Source organism: Anabas testudineus, chromosome 9 (assembly GCF_900324465.2).
Source record: "Anabas testudineus chromosome 9, fAnaTes1.2, whole genome shotgun sequence".
In the NCBI taxonomy this organism is placed as follows: domain Eukaryota; kingdom Metazoa; phylum Chordata; class Actinopteri; order Anabantiformes; family Anabantidae; genus Anabas; species Anabas testudineus.
The window spans coordinates 181,021-204,098 of record NC_046618.1 but is presented as its reverse complement, the minus strand read 5'-3'; the positions used below and the strand labels follow the sequence as shown (position 1 = coordinate 204,098).

Sequence of the window (23,078 nt, the reverse complement as noted above, 5' to 3'; positions counted from 1 at the left end):
TTTGATTGGTTAAGATCATTGTTCTCTTCATATATGGTAATCTTCAATTCAAATCAATTCAGTTTTATTTGTATAGCGCTTTTTACATATGACATTGTCACAAAGCAGCTTTACACAACCAAAGAACAGTACATGAACAGTGAATGAGTCATAATAATAATCAGATTGTCCATGATGAGCAAGCCGAGGGCGACGGTGGCAAGGAAAAACTCCCAGAGAAGGCAACAGGAAGAAACCTTGAGAGTAACCAGACTCAACAGGGAACCCATCCTCATATGGGTGATGGGCAAAAACACTGTATTGCAAAAAAAGATAATACATATAATAATCAATAAAAGAAAACATAACAAAATTTAGTAAAAAATTCTGACCGCTTACTATTTGACTTTATCTTTATCTCATGTGAAATATGGTTCAGATACCTATACGCAGTTCTGGTATTTACAGAATTTCCAGTAGGCCTGTGAAGGCAGCATGGGTCCATCTGTATCACAATTGTTGTCGGTGTTCAGCATCATGTCCAATGCTACAAGTGGGTGTCGTCTGACTATCAGGGTTTTTATATTACCATGCATTTATAATTAAAATGACGGGTATCTATTGCATAGACTTAGGGTTAAGTTATAACGTTGGCGAAGTGTTTTAATCGTGAATTAGGAGACCCACGACGTAATTTCATTAACGGTGAGCTAACCTCAGTTGCTGTTGCTACCTCTTAAGCTCGTTGCCCATCTAACTAACGCTGAATATTTTAAGGTAATGATAACTAATTTAAAGTTTTATATTTTTGTCAGCGCCATTTTAATCCTCAAGATAATTTTCAAAGAATGTTTCTGCTGTACTTTGGATGTGTTTTGCTACCATACATGCTATCGGTCGTTTTAGGCCTCAAGCCATGCCACGGTCCACAGTTGGGCTGTGATCCGCCAAAATGTTTACGCCGAGCTTTTGACGCGGAGGCTCAGTAGCTGTTAAAGTTTCTTCGGGTAGAGACCATAATTTACATCTAGTGTGGAAGGTAAAGTAACTTTATTATGATGTTATTACAAGTCATGTTGTATGTTAATTAGGTTATTATTGTAAACGCTTCCTCCCATGAGAATTACATCGACTGGATAAGCTATTTAACAGCCATCGGAGCTCACCTAACACTTAACATTAGGTTTACACTATCGGCTAAATGACCTGTTGATTAAATTTGGCGTAGTGTGGTGGCGTTTTTAGATGTGAGGCCAGCTACTGTAGCTGAAGCTTTCTATGTTGTACTCCATTGAGTTATGCTTACGTTTTCACTTAAATTGAACATCACAAACAATAATTTAAGTCATCTAGCCCAGAATTTAGGCTAACGTAACAGTGAACGTTAAGGCAATTTAACCTGTGTCGTCATAAAAGCCTCTTAGTAACTTTCCTCTTTAAAAACAGTTATGTTTAAAGTAAATTAAAGTAGCAAAAACTCTTAATCTGCGTTTGTAATCATATGAATTAAACCTGTTTTTACTAGCCAGAACCACAGCTTGCTTAATGTGACCACACCTGTCATTCACATCGGTTCTCTCTCTCTCACTATAATGCATGCTGTCTCTTCCCCCAGGGCTGAGTTACAGACATGCACCCACAAAGTAGACAGGACTATGTATCTGTAAGCTTTGCTGGACAAGGAAATGGAGGTTATAATAACAGTAAGCAATGGAGGAGGAAATCCTGCTGGAGGGTAAGTGACTTGTATGGAGTTAATATAGTGCAAAGCGTTCTGTGCAGTGCAAACTAAATTTGTACTTTTATCTGAATATTTGTGAATTCATATTTGTATTTTTGCACTTATATCTGAATATTTGTAAAATCAGTCATAGTATGCATTTTCATTTACCATTTGTGGATCTTGAGTTGTTGATGTAAATAATCCATGGATGTATCAGCCAATCACATCGCTGTTTTGCGTTTAAGGAAGCAGCCAATTAGCGAGCACCTTAGCTCATCTTTGACTGTGTGACAGGATTTGTATTTGCAGGACGAGATTGACAAATGCACAATTTAAGATCCACAAATGGTAAATTAAAATTTGTACTGTGACTTTGTTCACAAAAGATAATGTGAATCATTTGTAAATGTGAATTTACAAATATTCAGATACAAGTACAATTTGTTTGCACTGCATACAGTGGCAAAAAAACTTTGTGAACCTTATGGAATTTCATGTTTTTCTACATTAATTAAATTAAAATGTGCTCTGACCTTCATCTAAGTCACAACAATAGAAATAGAATAATACTACACAAACATTATATGTTTTCATGTTTTTATTGAACATTGCATGTAAACATTCACAGTGCAGGGTGGAAAAAGTATGTGAAACGTTTCCTGTAGCTGCAGATCAGACCTGCACAACGATCTGGAGTAATTTTGGACCACACCTCTTCACAAAACTGTTTCAGTGTAGCAATATTCTTGGGATGTCTGGTGTGAACGACTCTCTTAAGATCATGCCACAGCATTTCAATCGGGTTGAGGTCAGGACTCTGACTGGGCCACTCCAGAAGAGTATTTTGTTCTGTTGAAGCTATTCTTTTGTTGAATTACTTGAATGCTTTGGGTCATTGTCCTGTTGCATCACCCATCCTCTGCGGAGCTTCAGTTGGGGACAGATGGTCTTACGTTTTCCTGCAAAATGTCTTGATAAACTAATTTTTCAATCATAGACAACAATTCAATTCAATTCAATTCTGTTTTATTTGTGTAGCGCCAATTTACAACAGAAGTTATCTCAAAGCACTTTACAGTGTAAGGTTTAAGACCTTACAGAAAAATATTTATACAAAAAAATATAGAGAAAACCCAACAATCCCATTTTAGCAAGCTTTAGGCAACAGTGGAGAGGAAAAACTCTCTTTAGAGGAATAAACCTCCAGCAGAACCAGGCTCATAGTGGGCGGCCATCTGCTTCGACCGGTTGGGGTGAGTGGAAAAAGAAGAGAGAAAAGAACAGGAGGCAATAAGACAACAACATTGGGCTGGTCAACTGGATTCTGGAGATGTACAGCTCCAGGCCGAGGATACCTGCAGAAAAGTACAGAGAGAGGTAGACAGAGAGGAGGAAACACAACTACAGGAGAGAGAAGACACAAAGTTAATGACATGCAATGGTGGCATTTGCATTGATACAGGAGAAAGGAGAGAGGAGAGGAGAGGAGAGGAGAGGAGCTCAATCCGCCCAGGCCCTGAGGCAGCAAAGCAGCTCCAAGCCATGATGCTCCCTCCGCCATGTTTTACAGTGGGGATGAGGTTTTGATGTTGGTGTGCTGTGCCTTTTTTTCTCCACACATAGTGTTGTGTGTTTTTTCCATACAACTCAATTTTGGTTTTCTTCTTTACCTCGTTCAGAGTTCTGTGCTGTGCTCTTGCAGTCATCTTTACAGGACAACCACGCCTAGGGAGAGTGGCAACAGTGCTAAACTTTCTGCATTTGTAGACAGTCTGTCTTTCCGTGGACACATGAACATCAAGGCTTTTGGAGATACTTTTGTAACCCTTTCCAGCTTCATGCAAGAAACATGTAATGTTCAGTAAAAACATGAAAACATATAATGTTTGTGTACTATTATTTTAAGCAGATTGTGTTTTTGTATTGTTGTGACTTAGATGAAGATCAGAGCACATTTTATGACCAATTAATGCAGAAAACCATGAAATTCCAAAAGGTTCACAAAGTTTTTCTTGCCACTGTAAAACGTTTTGCACTATAGTATCTCCATAATCCTCCAAAATACTGAAGTGACAAGACTAGTTAATGTGTGTATGTTGTACACTGAAGACATCTGGGTTTAAGATCAAAAGAGGAATATGAGCCATGATATATTTATATTTCCTGGTACATAACCCCTTTTGTATCAGATCACTCTTAAAGTGACAATTTTAAGTGTTGTGTTGGAACAAGATAAAATCATTAACATCACCAAATTGTAGTATGTTTATTTATTTAATTTGTTCTGCTTTCTAAAATTGAATCATGATTGTATCCTTTTCCTTCTTGTAATGCAGAGTTGTTGTATCAAGAATAAAATATTTATTTTACTGTTACTGTTATTTAACCTTGCTAATTCACATAAAGAGTTATTGTTGAGGCTTAGTCCGTTTGGTCGTTTTGTAAGCAAAGTCTTGGGTCAGGTGAATGAAAAGCCAAAGTTGCATTGTCACCACAACCATTTGCCTGTTCAAAGTGTGGTAACAAGCCCTTAAAGCATGTCCAGTTGCTAATGACAAGCAATTTCTGGGATAACCATGACCTGGATGACTCAGAATCTTCAGACTTCTGGCATTGTTCTTCCTCGTTCTCCTTTCTGTGTGTCTGCAGAAGTGGAAGCAGCTGTCCAGACTGCAGCGGAGCCTCATCCTCTTTATCCTTGTCATCCTGTTTATTTGTGGAATTGCTTCCTATCCTGTTTTCATTGCACAACTAAGAGGTATTACGCTTTATACATTAAACATACTGCTATGTATGGAATACAACTGAAAAGTGAGTGTTTTATCTTGGTTCATGGTGCAGCTAAAACAAGTAAGAGTGCATTTATATAAAAAAGTGTGGTCAATTTTCATGTTTTGATAATTTTTGAAGTGATAAGAAGTCAATAGAAGTCCAAGAGACTAAACATAAATAATTAAAGTTTCTTGATGATAAATGAATAAACTGTTACTTCACAAAAATCAAATAAATATAAACAAAGCTGTTGTGCAAAAGTTTAAGGCTTGTAACTTCTCTAAGAACTTCATTTACTATTAATATTTGCCTTAATTGACTCATTAGGGACTTGTACATGTATATTTTTTGACTCTACACCCCATTTGCTTCTACCAAGTTGGCTTTTTGCCAACCATAGGCTCTTACAAGAAACTTTATCACAGTCCTTCAAGCTTAATATGTCCACTGTTAAAAATAAATGTCATTAGGAAAAGTCAGGGAAACTGTGGAAGTAAAGACAAATGCCTGAGTTAAGATAACCCCCATAGCCAGAGATAGCTGCAGTGTCTCCAAATGTGTGTGCCCATTACGAGTGGTGATTACACGTGCAACTGCATTTTTTAAACAGTAAAACATTTTCTCATATGAACTCTGGACAGTGTCTGAAGAATCAGGTCTGGGCATAGTCCATGTCAGAAGACAATAGACAATAGAGTGAACCTACTAAAATCCTTCATGTGACACTAAAAGCTTATAAGAAATCACAATGTTTTGTTTACAACTCATTAAGACCTCAATCCAATAGAGAATTTTTGGATGGATTTGAAAAGGGCTGTTCACACCCAATCCCCACGCAACCTCCATGCTACGATTGAAGTCAAAGGTGCATCTACTAAATACTGACCTGAAGAGGGTGGATATTAATGCAAACACTGATTTCACCTTAAATATTTTTATTCAGTTGACATTATTACCTGTTTTCATTTTGTCATTAATGAGGTATTTTTCTGACATTTATTTGTCGCCAACTTTTATTGATCATGACTGATTTATAATAAAAGGATGAAACATCTAAAGGGGTGGACTTTTTATAGGCACTGTACCTTCCTAATAATATTGAATCTCTTTGTATTTGTTGATGTCTTACAGATACAGAGGAAGACACAGACAGTATCCCTCATGTCCTACCTGAGGCTAGTGTAAAAGGCCGACCACCACTGCCAGAACAACCTTCCCAGGTGTCTGTTCTTTGAAGAGAATTTTTGTAATGTGGAAAAAATTATTTATTTTCTTTTTCTTGGTTTACACACTGTATAAATTTGGCATAATCCTTCGTGATAAAACATAATTATTCTAAACTTTATGAATAGATAATGTAATTTGTAAGGTCATGTGGCTGATCCATTTAGGTAATAGGAAACCCAAGTTGAGGAGGGGTGACATTGAAAGATGCCCTAGACGTATTCTTTCCATTTAAGAATGAGCATATCTTTACATATCAATTCAATTCAGTTTATTTATATAAGCATTAGGTGACAGTGGGGAGGAAAAACTCCCTTTAATGGAAGAAAGCTCCAGTAGAACCATGCTCAGGGTGGGCGGCCATCTGTCTCGACTGGTTGGGGTGAGTGAAAAGAGGAGAGAGAAAAGAACAGCAGGCAACAAAAAAACCAAAGACAAAAGAAGATGCAGCAAAAACAATGGGCACATTGATAGGACTAGTAACTGTATTCTGTAAACATATAGATCCGAGGCTGGGGATACTGCAATGAGATAGAGAGGAAGAAGCATAACTTCGGGAGATAGAGGACACAAGGTTAATGACATGCAATGGTGGCATATATAAATGGGGAGAGGAGAGGAGATCAGTTCATCAAGGGAGGTCCTCTAGCAGACTAAGTAGTGGGAGAGGAGCTTGATAACGCAAGACTCAAAGTGTTTTGTTATATTAATCTATAATACTATTCAATCAGCTTTTCTTTCTTACTTAGATGATGTGAAGACTTAAAAGGTTGTTTTTATGTAACCATTTGCCACAGAGGAAATTATCCAATAAAAGAGGACCACCCATTCTTCAGAATCGTATTCAGAAGAAAGGAAACACTTCAGATACAGTGGCCAGGGACAAGGTTGTTGACAGTAAGAACGGAAAAAAGGAAACAGGAGTTATAAGGTGAAGTTTAATCACAAATAAAGTTACTAGGGTAATATTGTTTACATATTTATTTTATTTATTAATTATCTGGTCACTTTCAGCTGGCAGGGGACGGAAATTGACACTGACCAGGCCACAGAAGGCACCAAGGAAAATAAGGAGGGTTCACGTGGCAGCCAAGAATTGTTATCAAAACAAGCTGGTATCTGTGTCACCTAGTGTGGATTGTTGAATTATCAAAATAGCATTTGTAAATGAGAATTTACAAAACATTTTTAAGAGACTTTATTTAGACTTAGATGGGATAAGAAGTTAGCACCTGCTGTGTATTGTTTGTTCCAGATGCCAGCAGACTGGAGGCTGTACAGGAAGCTTTTAGACATGCTTGGAAGGGCTATAAAGACTTTGCTTGGGGCCATGATGAGCTCAGGCCAGTCTCCAAATCCTACAATGAGTGGTTTGGCCTAGGTTTGACTCTTATTGATGCCATGGACACCATGTGGATTTTGGGGCTTAAAGAAGGTAGGCTGGCCTTTGTGCTATACAACTTTTAACTTCTGCCTTTTTACTAGTGTAAGTGATATTGCATATGAATGTGCTTGAAGTTGTAAAGCTTTGTTTGCTGTGTTTAAATAAAAAATTTGTCTGGACAGTCATTAAATAACAACAGATTACGTTCTGTAATTCTAAAGCCTCAAACCACTTTTTGCATACATGGGTATTTAGTAGTGTTACTGACTGATTCAGGTCAAAATCTTGACATTGTAGTACTGTTAATTGAAACCCATATATAGGTCATTTGCAATGACCTGACTATTGTGACATATGCAAGTCAGATAGAGGGCAGGAGGCAAAAAACAGAATGTACAAGATGGAGAAAATCCCGTACTATGCTAGCAGACAATATTACAAGAGTAGGTTAAAAAAAAAAAAACAACAGAAAATCATGATACATGTTAGACGTGATCACTGGGTTATGAAGAGAGTGATGATTTGATTCAATTGATCCTTAGAGAATGTAGATAATAATAGATATAGTAGTACAGTATACTGTCTCTTGTCATACAGACCAGTGTAGGGTCTCCCTTAGCCATCAATTACCAGTTTGCCTTTGTATCAGTTGGTAGAGCAGTTGTCCATGAACCCAGGGTTAGTGGTTTGATTCCCGGGTCTCTCCTAGCTACTCGTTGAGTTGTCCTTGGACACGGCAATGAATCCTGAACCTCATTGTGGACATGAGGGCCATTACGTCCACAATGTAATTTCTCCACTGTGGGACTAATAAAGGTTTCTAAAATTAAAATAGATAAATAAATAAATAAAATAAATTTAAAACTTGCTTTCCAGCTGCACTATATTGGATAAAATGCCTGTTCTGCCATAAAGCTGCCAGCAGAGTAAGGAATGTATAGAAATTGAACTGTCTCAGTAGTCCATTATGAGAAGATTGTGTTATTTTGTCTGGCTAAAACTGTGCAAATCACAACACTATAGAACAATTCAATTCAGTTTTATTTGTATAGCGCCAATTCACAACAGAAGTTATCTCAAGGCACTTTACAGTGTAAGGTGTAAGACCTTACAGAGAATAATTATACAAAAAAATTATACAGAAAACCAATCAATGCCATTTGAGCAAGCTTTAGGCAACAGTGGAGAGGAAAAACTCCCTTTAGAGGAAGAAACCTCCAGCAGAACCTCCTAGCTCATAGTGGGCGGCCATCTACCTCGACAGGTTGGGGTGAGTGGAAAGAGAAGAGAGAAAAGAACAGCAGGCAATAAAGACAAAAACAAGCGGCAAGAACATTGGGCAGGTCAACTGGATTCTGGAGATGTACAGCTCCAGGTCGAGGATACCTGCAGAAAAGTACAGAGAGAGGGAGAAAGTGAGGAGGAAACACAACTACAGGAGAGAGAAGACACAAAGTTAATGACATGCAATGGTGGCATTTGAATTGATATAAGAGCAAGGAGAGAGGAGAGGAGCTCAGTTTATCAATAGAGTTCCCCCAGCAGACTAACCTATAGCAGCATAACTAAGAGATGGTTCACAGTCACCTGATCCATCTCTAACTATAAGCTTTATAATATATATATATATATATATATATATATATATATATATATATATATATATATATATATATATATATTATTTAGAGTTTTAAGTCGAGTCTTAAATGTGGAGAGGGTGTCTGCCTCCCAAACCTGAACTGGGTGCTGGTTCCACAGGAGAGGGGCTTGATAGCTAAAGGCTCTGCCTCCCATTCTACATTTGGAAACTCTAGGAACCACAAGTAAACTTGCAGTCTGAGAACGTAGAGTTCTGCTTGGAAGATATGGAACTATGAGCTCTTTGAGATAAGTTCGAGCCTGATTATTAAATGATTTATAAGTGAGGAGAAGAATTTTAAATTCAATTCTGGATTTTACAGGGAGCCAATGGAGAGAAGCTAACGTAGGAGAAATATGATCTCTCTTGCTAATTCCAGTCAGAACTCTGGCTGCAGGATTTTGGATTAACTGGAGGCTTTTTAATGAGATATTGGGACATCCTATTAATACTGAATTACAATAGTCCAGTCTGGAAGTAACAAATGCATGGACTAGCATAGATAGGTATAGCTGGGTATCATCTGCATAACAATGGATCAGTAACGACTGCAAAAGGTTTATTATCAAATGAAAGCTGTCAATTAGCCTGAAATGCAGAACTGAGTCTTAGCTAACTTTTATTCTCTCAATCATACTTCGTCTCTTTTTTTTTTCTTTTTTTTTTCTCCCCTCTCCTTATGGTTGTCACTGAGCTAAATCAGTGCCCTTACCTTTTCCTTTGGATTGCCTTTTTAACTCATCACCATGGTCTATTATTTCTCTGTCATCTTAGATTTCCACTTGATAACAACTTAAAAAAAATCGAACTAATTTCAACGATAGCCAACCTATGAAATAGGCTGTTATTTTTTGTCTCTTTATCCTTTAGTTACACTAGTCATCATCAGCTTTCTTTTCAATGCTGTTGTATGGGTTGTATTGCTGCCGTGTCATAATCGTGTCATATGAGTGGCAACTTAAAGTTCTGTACTTTTACTAAGATTAGCTGGTAAAGGCTAAGCACCGTAGGCTAGATTTTTAAAATTGAGCAGCTCATTTCACTTTTGTTATATTCGAACCACTTGGCCTGAATATCGTCTTTGGACTATACAAAAAAAAATTTTGTAAAGAAAGGAAACACCTGTCTGGGGATCCTGAGGAGTAATGTTGTTACCACTGATATCACTAGCACATCACTATCACTAGGCATCTTGTGTTATTTTCTGTTTTTGTGTGTTATTTTTTTTTGGGGGGGGGGTTACTTAAACCTTGATTGATGTAGCAGCAGAGAAGGCTCATAGCTTTGTAGAGAGAGGGACAGAGCATGCCAACAGTTCTAAGCCTGCTGTCAGTTATGATTTTGGACAATATATGGCTATGGCTTATCTCTGTGTACCAGTGGAGCTAACTTTTTGTTTACACTAAGAATTAAACGTTATCACTGCTGCTAACCATAAGTTGTTTCATTAAGATTAACTAGTGTTAGCTGCCAGAAATGTATCACAATTGCTATGCCTCATCTGCCCTCTCTAATTTGAAGATATGTATATCTGATATACACTTTATTGGTGTTTTTCATGCAGCAGGTGCAGTTATGCTGAGACCTATGGGTTTAGTTACTCTGTAAATAAATCTTTTGTTTGTAATGTTTATTTTATAATACATGTAACTATGTGCTAATCTAATCTGTTCTTTAATTAGCTAAATTACTGATTGTTTGTTTGTTGATGTGACCTACATATAAGTCATCAATAGCTTCATAGAGCTTCAAAGAGCACTGTATTTCATGAATTAATTATTAACTAATTTTTGATTTCTAACTCTTAGTTAAGAAAATTGAGTGAACTGCATTCCTATTAAAAAGCTCAAATCAATCAAAAGTCAAACAGATATGTGCTAAATGTCTAAACGTCTTTGAAATGCCAGGATTGACTTGGATTGGTACCAGAATGGCTATAATTATTTAAAAAAAAATTAAATATATATATATATATAATGCTGTGTTACAGAATTTGAAGAAGCAAAGGCATGGGTGGCCAAAGAGCTCACATTTGATAAGAATGTTGATGTCAACCTGTTTGAAAGCACTATTCGCATCCTGGGAGGCCTGCTTAGTACCTACCATCTGACTGGAGACATCGTGTTCCTAGACAAAGCTGTGAGTCAACACACACTCATAGGGAGTACTATTATTATTATTATTATTTTTGGTTCCTAATTAGGTTGCTTTTGATTTGATGTTTTTGCCATCCTTTTCTGAGATTACTAAGAAGCTGTGTCGCACTAAAGAGTCGGGCTAACAGACTGTACAGCATTATTGTATTTATTTTTGCTTTGATGCCACATGGTAAACTAATTATTGCAACACAGGCAATATGTACCAAAGTATTAGATATTTTTTACCAATATCAAAAAACAAAGTGCAGAAACCTCAAACATCTACCCTAAAGTAATGCTCAAATCCCAGAGTTTCAGCATTACAAATATATTAAAACACTGAAAACACAGCCAGGAAATGTAGGCAAGCTCTACACAATGAGTCCAGGGTGTTTATAAATTGCTGTGCCTGCTGGCCAGGCAGGTTTTGGACAGCAAAAAACTTAGAAACTATGTATTTACTGGGGTTATCTTTGTGTATTATAAAATTTGTTTGATGAGCTATTATTATTTAGGTGTGACAAATATTAAAAAAAAACTTTTTTCAGAGCACTGTACTCCACTGTTAAATGGAGCTGCCAGGACTTGGCTTGGCTTTGCAAAAATTACACGCCAATTTATTTTGTCCAGATGCGAACTGTTTGTCTTTAAATGACTTAATAGTTAAATCATTAGTAAAGTTATGGTAGATTAATTTTCTGTTAATTTACAGCAAACAGCAACCCAAAATGAAACCCACACATTATGCTTTCAAAATCTAATTCAAGTCATTTGTGCTTGTTGTTTTTGCTTGTGTTTTTCAGTGCCTTTTAAGATAACACATTATTTATCTCCCTAAAGGGAAATTCACATCACAGCAGCACACTGACACCAAAAATTGTTCATCAGTACTGAATTCCTTCCGCCATGTCCAGTCTGATCGGTGATCAGCGTGGATGAATCATCCCAGTGCTCTTTCTCAGCACTGCTCCTCTCAGCACTGCTCCAGACCTCCCCAGGTCTTGGTGGATTTCAGGTCTTCTGACTGGCATCAGATCTGCATTCTGCAGGGTTAATAGCTAGTAGCTAATAGCAGGCTAGCTCTTGCAATATACAGTGGCAAGAAAAAGTATGCAAACCTTTTTGGAATTTTGTTGGTTTTCTGCATTAATTTGTTATAAAACATAATCTGATCTTCATGTAAGTCAAGAGAATTAATGAATATGATGTTCCTAAAATAATAATAACAAAGTAAATTCATGTCTTTATTGACAACCCTACAAGCCTCATAGTTCAAGTGGAAATGTATGTGAACCCCTTGGAATAATTACTTCAAAAAAGCTAACTGGAGTTAGGTGCTAGCATACCGTAGTCTTGTTAAGAAAAATAGTTTGTAGGTGTGGACTAAAGCTAATTAAACTGACAAAAACCACTCAAACTTTTTGAGTTTGCTCTGCAAAAGAAGAATATGCTTATGTGAGCCATGCCTGGCCAAGAAGAGCTTTCAGAGGATCTATGATCAATAATTGATGATTTCCAAAAGCTGAAAAGGTAAGAATGTGATTTTAGAGAATTTAGAAATTCACCAGTCTACAGTTATGACACTTTGGGACTGTGGCTACTCTATGACGAAGTGATAGAGAACCACAACAAACACTCATTATTGAGGTAAAGTAACAACCCAGAGTGACAGAAGATTTGAAGGCATCATTGGAACTGGCTAAAACCTGTGTTCATGAGTCTACAGTGTGTAAAACATTAAAGAAGCAAGGTCTGTGTGGCAGGTCACCACAAAGGAAGGTGGAGCTTTATAAAAAGAAACACAACGTTTGCCAAGGAGCACATCAACACTCCACAGCGATATTAGCCAAATGTTTTGTGGACTTGTGAAACTATATTGAACTATTTGGAAAGAACACAGAGCACTACATCTGGCATAAAAAGATCACTGCATATCATCATAAAAACATCATCCCAATGGTAAAGTATGGTGGAGGAAACATCATGATTTGGACCTGCTTTGCTGCATCAGGGCCTGGCCAACTTGCAGTGCAATTTGCTTGAATAGCTCCTGAACGATGTGCAGGTCTGATCCACATGCTTTTTCTACTAGCACTATGAGGTTTTTAGGGTTGTTCTCAATAAAAACATGAAAGATCAGAATTTATTTAATTATGATTTTAGGCACATCATATTTGTTAATACACTTGACTTAGATGAAGATCAGATCATGTTTTATGACAAATTAATGCAGAAACACACCAAAAACCAAGGTTCACATACTTTTTCTTGCCACTGTACAACAATGCTATGCAAATTGTATTTTTAATGCAAATTTTAGCTGCAAACATCTGCATGTAATCTGTATTTTTCCTCTACAGAAAGACATTGGCTCCAGACTGATGCCAGCCTTCAACACACCATCTAAAATTCCCTACTCAGATGTGAACATTGGGAAAGGTACAGCCCACCCCCCTCGCTGGACTTCAGACAGCACTGTTGCAGAAGTTACAAGCATTCAGTTGGAGTTCAGAGAGCTCAGCCGTCTCACTCAAGAACCACTGTATGAGGTGACTACCTGACCAAGACATCAGATCCAGCATCTGTCCATCAAATTTTAACATTGGCGCTTAAGGTTTGGTTTTGCATCTCAACTAGTGCTAACTGAACTGATAAATGGTAAATGGTCTGCAGTTATATAGCGCTTTTCTACCTAGCTGATCCACAACTGGTGCTGTTATGTTCCATGTAGATGCATGCACTTCTGAAGAGCAATGTCTATAACCCATCAGCGGGTGTTTCAAAAATATTGCACAATAGACAAAGCTGTATCATATATTATGATGTTTTATGTCCTTATACTAATTGTAACATATTACACCTCTTCTGCACCTTTATTTGATCTTGTTTTGAGAGAAATTCTATTTTTATTTGTTAGATGGCAATATAAGCTGACATTCTCAGAAATCTTAACATATTTTTTTCTGATGTGAAGTGTTGTGTGGGATTTAGAATTTTTTATTTCACTTATTTTCTCTATTTTCTGTTGAAATGAATGTCACAAAATGTCCTATAGCATAACTAGCTTGATATCTGTAATTGGTTTCCAGGCTGTGGTGGCTGAGATTATGAAACAGGTTCACAAGCTGGATGGCAAGTTGGATGGTCTCGTGCCCATGTTCATCAACACAAACAATGGGCAGTTTACCCATCAAGGCATTTACACACTGGGAGCTAGAGCAGACAGCTACTATGAATATCTTCTAAAGCAGTGGATCCAGGGAGGCAAGAAGGAGAACCAGTGAGCTGCATATCTATACCTAATATTTACTACACTGCTCAAAAAAATCAAAGGAATGCTTTTTAATCAGAATATAGCATCAAATCACTTAAACCTCTGAAATATTGATCTGGTCAGTTAAGTGACAAAGAGGGTGGTTCAGCTGCTTTTGGCTTTATTAATACATTATTAAACAGGTTCACTAGAGGGGCAACATCAGATGACCCCCAAACAGGAATGGTTTTATAGTTGGAAGCCACTAATATTTCTGGCTGTTTTTTTACTGGTTTTGCATTTGGCTGGGCTCAGTGTCACAACTGGTAGCATAAGGCTCTACAGAGGTTACACAGGCAATCCAGCTCCTCCAGGATGGAACATCAATACGTGCTATTGGCAGAAGATTTGCTGTGTCCCCCATCACAGTCTTAAGAGCATGGAAGAGATTGCAGGAGACAGGCACTTACTCTAAGAGAGCTGCACAAGGCCATAGAAGGTCCTTAACACATTGGCAGGACACATATGTGCTCCTTCAAGGAGGAACAGAATGACCATTGGTGTGAATGTCTCAATTAGAAACAGACTTCATGAGTGTGGCCTGAGAGCCCGAAGTGAAGTGAGCCCTGTGCTCCTTGTCCGACACCATTGAGCTTGATTGGCGTTTGCCATAGATCACCAGAATTGCTAGGTTTGCCACTGTGCCCTGTACTTTTTACAGATGACAGTTCGCCCTGTGCACATGTGATAGATGTGAAAGGGTCTGGTGAAGCTGTGGAGGACGTTATGCTGTGTATACCATCGTACAGCATGACTGGATTGGTTTGTCAGTGATGGCCTGAGGAGACATACCCCCACAACAATGGTGCATGACAATGTCTGGCCTCATTTGTTTGAGTATGCAAGCAGTTCCTGGAGGATGAAAGAACTGATACCATTAACTGAGTGCCCCATACTTGCCTGCCCTAAATCCAACAGAACACATCTGAAACATTATGTTTTTGTACATCCAATGTCGCCAGGTTGCATCTCAGACTGCATCTCTGAATGCTCTGGTACAGGCCACACCCCAGGACACCATTGTCTCATTAGGATAATGAGCATGCCAACTTCAGGCATGCATTCAAGCATGTGGGAGCCATACAAACTACTGAGTATCATTTTGTGTTACTGCAATGAAATTTTCAGCAAAATGGACTAATTGTTTCACTTTGATTATCAGGGTGTTTTTGAATTCAGCCCTCTGTAGGTTAATAACTGTCAATTCCATTAAACGATGTGGCATCGTTTTAGGACACATTAACCAGTTCATATGAATATAGATATTCTGCAGGATTTTTCCCCATTGAGATCTAACATTTTTAAATGTGTTCCTCTGATTTGTTTGAGCAGTGTATATAATTAGCCTGGTAAATGCTACGTGTTTATAAATAGGTATGTGTGATGCACAGTTAGTCTCTTTAGTGTTGATGGGAGGTGAATCTAAGACTTCTATTTTTTACACTAAATGAATTAATTATTTTTTTTGCCAAAATGTTTAAGAAATGTTAAACTCAAAGCAAAGAAAGTGTGTGAAAAAACAGCTGACGGCTACTCTTGGCTATAACTACAGCTAAAACAATGTTTTCATTGTGTTCATTGTTAAATATAAATTCTGTGTGTGTGTGTGTGTGTGTGTTTGTTTGTGTGGTTTTAGGCTGTTAGACGACTATCTGCAGGCAATAGAGGGTGTAAAAAAGAATCTGCTGCAAAAGTCTTCACCTAATGGCCTTATCTTTGTTGGAGAGGTCTCACACGGACAATTCAGCCCTAAAATGGTCGGTAATATTCAAAACCATTCCGTTTCTACTATTTTAACCTTAACTTTGATGTTACTATAAGGCTAGGTATTTTTTGTGAGGACTGGTTGCAGTAAGGCTTTTACCATACAAATCTAGCATCACATTGTCAAAAAACACTAACACCAAACACCAAACCAGTGAAACTCATTTCATCAAGTTCTGAATGAAATCCTGGATCTAGACAATCGTTACACCCCTACTAACTGATATGATCAGATTTCTTCATCATTTCATTTTCCAGGAGTTGAAAAACTATGCAGAGATGAAACTAGATTGAAATGATAATATTCAACATTTATCTATAATGTTAATGTAATTATACAGATTAGTATGGCCAACTCAAATGTATTTGTTAACTTAGCTGTTTTTTGACTCAGGACCATCTAGTGTGTTTCCTACCGGGCACTCTGGCCCTCGGTGCTCACAATGGCCTGCCTGCTGATCACATGGATCTAGCAAAAAAGCTAATGAAGACGTGCTACCAGATGTACGTCCAGATGGAGACAGGCCTCAGTCCAGAGATTGTCCATTTTAATATGCATCAGGGCAGCACCAGAGACATCGATGTAAAGGTAGGCAGAGGCACCAGGCATGGTTAATAGATAAAATGATTTGTTTTTAAACTTTGAAAAAATCTGAATGAAATCTGTGTGTGTGTGTGGGGGGGGTGTGTGGTTAATATTTAATATACATAGTTTTGCTTTTTGGATTTTGAATCATGGTTGATTTAATTTGGCCTTTTAGACAAAAATGTTTACACTTTCATGTAAAACTCAGATCCCTACAAATTAATAAAAATGTATTAAAAATATAAACATGAATGTAAAGAACAAAACAAGTAAATCCATAAAAAAGTTATTGAAAAGCACAAATAAGGGGACAGATATAAGAAAACCAAATAATTCAGTACCCTTTAGAGTACAGATCTGTCATTAAGTTGTTAAGTGTTATTCTGCCTACAGAAGGCCATCCTCAAAAATTTAAAAACTACAAGAATGGGCCACCAAGACCTCGGATGGACTTTCAAGCCTGTGCAGCTGACAGACTGTACTTTTTCTTTTCTAGGGGTACCATCTGGCCAGTTTTTCAGTTGTCACAACTCAAAAGCAATATCTCATTTTCATTTGTTAATTTTTAGTAAATTTTTATTTATTATTACTCGATTACTTACTGTCAGTTATTTCAGTGACCTTTGTGGGTTTTTCTTTCTTTAACAGAAGGGTATCAACAATTTTGTCCACAACTCTGTGTACAGCAACTCTTGGCTTTATTTTGAAGTGTTGCTTTATTTTTATTGAGCTCTCTATATGTTTGGTATGTGACATGACAGGAATTGAGTCTACTGTAAATTTATCAGATATGTGGATTATAATTTACTTTGTGCCTCCTTTACATTGCCCATGATAGCTTGCAGATAGACACAACCTCTTGCGACCAGAGACAGTGGAGAGTCTCTTCTACTTGTACAGGTTTACCAAGGACCACAAGTACCAGGACTGGGGTTGGGAAATTCTCCAAAACTTTAACAAATACACCAAGGTCAGTAAAATGCAGGTCTGTTGTTTAATGTACAGCTGTCCACGATCCCTCACATAAAAGGTTTGGTAACATTCTTTGTTTATAAAGATTTATTTAAAATTAGTTAACTAATTTTACAAAACTACACTGGAAAATACCTTATTCAAATTCATTGTGTTAACATGCACTCAAGTAACTAGGCTACAGTCGGTTTTCTTGAGTAAGCTTATTTTTGTGAGTGTCATGTAAATGGGAAACCTGGCTACTGTAATTGAGCTAGGAGATTAGAGAAACCTGATGTGTCTGTATCTCTCTCACAGCGCTGTCTATCACCTCCGCTGACACATGCAACTATCCTTGACCTTTCCAATGTTCATTACCTGGCTCAGATGTGTTAAGGCAATCAGTTATTTGCCCACACTTAACAACACATTTTAGTAATTTAACTATATAAGCCAAGCCATTTGACAAAATATTTACTTTGTTTTACTCCCAAAGGGGCCTGAAACTATCCGGTTTGAAACTCATTTACTCTAACACATTTCAGTCCTATTATAAAGCATTTCCAGTACTATATAAATTCTAAAAGGTATTAAATGATAAAATAATAAATAAGTCAATGTGGATTTGTTTTCTTTGAATTGTTATAATTAACTCAGTGTTTAAATATATTATACATTATGTTTAATATATTCATACATTAACCAACCTGAGATGTTTCTTTTCCAAGTAAAGTATTTTACAGCACATTTCGTGTTACAGCTTTAAATTTATTATTTTTCTCAAAAGTTTGAACTCTTTGCAAATTAGTAAAAAAATAAATAAATCACATGTACATAAGTAATCAGAGTCTTTGCTCATTACTTTGTTGAAGCACCTTTAGCACCAATTACAGCCTTAAGGCTTTTTGGCCATGATACTACAAGCTTGGCACACAATTTTTTGGGCAGTTTCTTCATTCTTTGCAGTATCTCTTAATCGCGTTGGGTGGAGCTTGTCCAATCATGTCTAATAAATTAAAATTCCCACAGGTGGACACCAAACAAGTTGTATAAACATCTCAAAGATGATCAGTGGAAATGGTTAAATGGTCTGCACCTATATAGCACTTTTCTACCTAAGTGGTACTCAAAGTGCTTTTACACTGCTTCTCATTCACCCATTCGCACACAAACTCACACGCTGATAATAGAACTGCCACACAGCTGACCTAACTCATCAGGAGCAACTCAGGGTTCAGTATCTTGCCCAAGGACACTTTGCCGTGTTAAAGGAGGGGTCGGGAATCGAACCACCCATCCCATGGGAGTAGAGTCCCATAGAGTGTCATCTACCCAAAGCCCCAGAAAAAGAATGGTCAATTTTGACTGTCATGGCAAAGGTATCCAGGAATCCATGTCTTAAGCTGATAATCAAATTTATAGTAATAATTTTTCCAAAAACTATAACTTTATTTGAATGAAAATGGTCACAATACATAAAATATTTTCAGCCAACCTTCACATCTAAAGCCACCAGTCTTCACTTTAAGCACATCTTGATTGTTTCATTTGACATCATTTATGATGGTGACAATACATAAAATATTTTCAGCCAATCTTTACATCTAAAGCCACCAGTCTTCACTTTAAGCACCTGATTGTTTCATTTGACATCATAAATGATGAAATGGTGTGGTGAAAACTGTCCAGATATACAGTGCCTATAAAAAATATTCACCCCCTTGGATGTTTTATCCTTTTATTGACATTATTTATAATATATTTATATTTTAAATCAGTCATGGTTATAAAAGTTGGCAACAAAGCAGCAGCACGCCTCATTTTCAATCAACCAAAAAGCTCTCATGTACACCGCTCTTTAGATCTTTGCATTGGCTTCCTGTGGCTGCAAGGATTGAGTTCAAAGGTCTGTCTCTTGCCTACAGAGTGGGCAACTCAGCTCCAACTTATCTCAATTCAATTATTCAGGTCTACATTCCCTTCCATCCACTGCGCTCGGCCAGTAAACAACGTCTGGTGGTACCAGTAGGTGCCAAACTCTGGATGCTCAGCCGACACTTTTAATATTTAAAAAACTGCTGAAAACACAACTCTTCCACATCTTCCTTTGCAAAAAAACAAAAAAACGTTTTTGCTCTCTTGTACTCACATATTTTGAAACTGAAACACTTTTTTGGACTTTGCTTTGATGCTTTTTCTCCTTGACTTGAAGATTTTGTTTGCTTGCCTTGTTCCTCACTTGTAAGTCGCTTTGGATAAAGCGTCTGCTAAATGACTAAATGTAAATGTAAATGCACATCATCACAAACACACAAACATCATGCTGTGAGCATGCTTCTTGGCAGCTGGCTCTGGAAGGCTTGTTAAGGCAATGGGGTAAGATGAATGCGGCAAAATATAGGACAATCCTGGAAGGCAATTTTATTCAGTCGGCAAGACAACTATGACTTGGGAGATTTGTTTTTCAGCAAGACAAAGACCCAAAGCATACAGCGAAAGCTACACAGAAATGATTTACTGACAACAAGGTGAATGTTTTGGAGTGGCCGAGTCAAAGCACAGACCTCAAACCAATAGAGAATTTGTGGATGGACTTGAAAAGGGCTGTTCACACCTGATCCCCACACAACTTGACAGAGCTCGACCAATTTTGCAAAGAAAATGTCCAGTGTCCAGATGTGCAAGCCTAATTGAGACCTATCCACACAGGGATAGTGTGGATAGGTCTGAATTAGGTCAAAAGTGCATCCATTAAAATACTGACCTGAAGGGGGTGAATATTAATGCAAAAACACTGATTTCACCTTATATATTTTTATTTAATTGACATTACTTTGTAGAAACCCGTTTTCACTTTGACATTAATGAGGTATTTTTCGAAAAAAGGTTTTTGTCAAAGTCGCCAACTTTTATTGATCATGGTTGATTTATAATGTCAATAAAAGGATGAAACATCCAAGGGGGTGAAGACCTTTCATAGGCACTGTAACTACCCTAAGAGTTTTTCCTCATTCATATAAACTGGGGTTGATTATAATACAGTCTGTGGTAAATCTTTTAACCTTTGTTGTAACTAGGGTTAATTCCCTGAACTAAATGACTGTATTTCCCCTCAGGTTTCCTCTGGTGGCTACACCTCAATCAATAATGTGCGTGACCCAGACTACCCGAGCCCCAAAGACAAGATGGAAAGTTTTTTTTTGGGAGAGACCCTGAAATATCTGTACCTGCTATTCTCAGATGAACCTGACCTCATCAACTTAGACAAGTATGTCTTCAACACTGAAGCTCATCCTCTGCCAATATGGCCTTCAACTGTGTGACACACACACACACACAAACACACACACACACAGGAATAGTAATGGCAGATAAAGCTGTGTGTATAAATATCTCAGGGATGGTGTAAAGTCTAAGTGATTGAATCACTAGTAGTTATGGAAAATGACAAAGTGTCTGGTTTATTATGTGGTTTAAGTTTTGTTTACTTATTTGAGTGGTCATTTTCATCGTGTGAACTTCTGTTAGTGACTGTGTTCATGGTAAAGCGGCAGAGCAAGGTTTCTATCCTCCATTTTGATTGTATCAGCATCATTTAACTGAATGTCATTTGACTTAAACTGAAGTTGTCTTAATCATGTGTTGAGGCGAAGAGGCATCGAGTATCAAGTTGGAGAGATGAAGGCTTAAAGTCTGATACTGATACAGTTTGAACTGTTGATAGCTAAGATTTACTTAGATTTCTGTTTGTTCAGTTTCTTACAAATATACATTTTATGTCTAAAAAATCTCCTTCAAAACTTGTAGGTCTTGTGTTTTACCCCTGTGTTATATTTTGTGTACAACTTATTCCAGTGAAAAGGTTTCTGAAGCAGCATTTAAACCATTGTGACACTAAGCCAGTATTTGTCCTGGTGGTCTGACCTCAGTGCTGACAGTGGAAGTAGGCTGGTTGCCTTTGTAGCAAAACATCTCTTAGCTAAAACTAAACAGAGCCTTCTACACCACCAACACATCTGGACATGGGTGTTATTGTTGCAGGGAGACAAGGAAAAAGCCAATTTACTCATTGGACAGTGTATAGCCATTTAGTTATTTGGCTAGATCTATTCTCAGATGCTGAAACTTCCCAATGGGGCTTAGGTGTGCTTATGTGTTTACTGTCATGTGCTGTATTCATGTCACAAGAAATAGGATGTAATAATACATACCACTCATTCACTTCAGGTCTGCTTGGAAAACATTTATCTATAGAGTTGGGGATATGATGGTATATTCAATTATCATTTTGTGACTTTATCACACTGTTCAGACAACGGTGAAATCCTTTCCATGAGGGAAAGCATTAAAATAGCATTTTGAAGCAATAACTAGAATACACCAACTCAATAGATTTTATGAACTGTCAAATCATAATCAGAAATAAAGTGAAGTACAGGTATATTACATAGTATTAAATAAAACTTCCATTCCAACTATATAGCCAGGCATGTACTATAACATTAACAATACAGTAGCTTTTTTTTCTGGTTAGATAAGGCCATTGTGGGTAATGTTGCAAATCAATAAGCAACCGTTTTTGTTTTTCTGGAACTTCATTCTTTACCTACTAGTCTGTTTATTTCTGCTACTGGAGCAGCAGAGTATAAATAAGTCTATTATTTGTAAACCTTTGATTATTTTATGTATAAACAATTTCTTAATTGATTTATCAGAATATGTACTATATCACAGTAAATGTCACCATCTCAATTTAAATGGCATACATTGCGATACACATCAGCCATATTGTTTGTGCTTTGCTTGGATTCCAAGCTTTCATAAATGTTCACTAATAATTGTTCAGTGGCCTGTCGGTGTATGGTGATAAAGTCTGATTTCTGATGCCATACGTCCCAGTAACTCAAATCTTAATGTTTTTGCTCCCTAAGTTTGAATTAATCAGCAACAGCACATTGCTTTAAACTTTCCCATATGACATGAATGCAGCACTGATCTCTACGTGGGACTCTATTACCTTGGTCTCATTCCATTTGCTGCCAAGCAGCATATTTACCCTAATAACTGTGAAACTTCTCTTTTCAACAGCAATGATGTTTTAGTCATGAAGCGTCTCTATATTGCATTATCTATGTTCCCTGTTTTGTAATTTTCTTTGGTAAGCTTGTAGTATTTTGCTTTTCTTTTATGCAAATAAAACTTGTGAAATTTTGAATATAAATTAAGTATAATACATATAGTGTTTGTAGTGTATAGTTTAAGCTTTGCTTGCATCTGAACAGTGTGCATCCTTTATTGTTTCTGTAGTATTAGCAGCCTAGGAGCAGCTTGCCATCATTTCTGTAAATACAGTTGGTTTACATCATGGATCTACTTGTTGATTAAGAACATTATGAACTTGAAACTTATTTTTTATATTCTGTATTTTTCTTTAGTGTTGTCACTTGTGCCTTTAATGTTGATTCAGACAACATTCAAAAGACAACTGTTTATGTCTTTCTGGGGCTCTGTGTTTTTCCTCCCTGGATGTATTTCAGCATAATAGCTGAGCCAAAGATGCTAAAAATAAAATCACCACAATGGAAACCTGTTTCTTCAAAGT

At 37.2% G+C, this 23,078-nt stretch overlaps 1 protein-coding gene across 5 annotated transcripts; it reads left to right on the top strand.

Annotated features, from left to right (window-relative positions):
• The first annotated feature begins 465 nt into the window (after positions 1-465).
• On the top strand, positions 466-23,062 carry man1b1b (mannosidase, alpha, class 1B, member 1b). 5 transcript variants are annotated; one of them, XM_026342704.1, is made up of 15 exons: positions 466-532; positions 886-1,018; positions 1,595-1,714; positions 4,352-4,460; positions 5,606-5,694; positions 6,496-6,629; positions 6,713-6,813; positions 6,954-7,133; positions 10,715-10,863; positions 13,223-13,411; positions 13,952-14,142; positions 15,812-15,932; positions 16,334-16,528; positions 17,364-17,495; positions 20,593-23,062. In XM_026342704.1, the coding sequence occupies exons 3-15, from the start codon at positions 1,610-1,612 to the stop codon at positions 20,797-20,799; spliced, it is 1,902 nt and encodes a 633-aa protein (XP_026198489.1). In that variant the 5' UTR covers positions 466-532; positions 886-1,018; positions 1,595-1,609; the 3' UTR covers positions 20,800-23,062. The 5 variants fall into 5 exon arrangements, with proteins under 5 accessions (XP_026198489.1, XP_026198488.1, XP_026198487.1 ...); XM_026342703.1 differs by having other exon boundaries at positions 475-684; XM_026342702.1 differs by having other exon boundaries at positions 475-756.
• Positions 23,063-23,078: the final 16 nt, after the last annotated feature.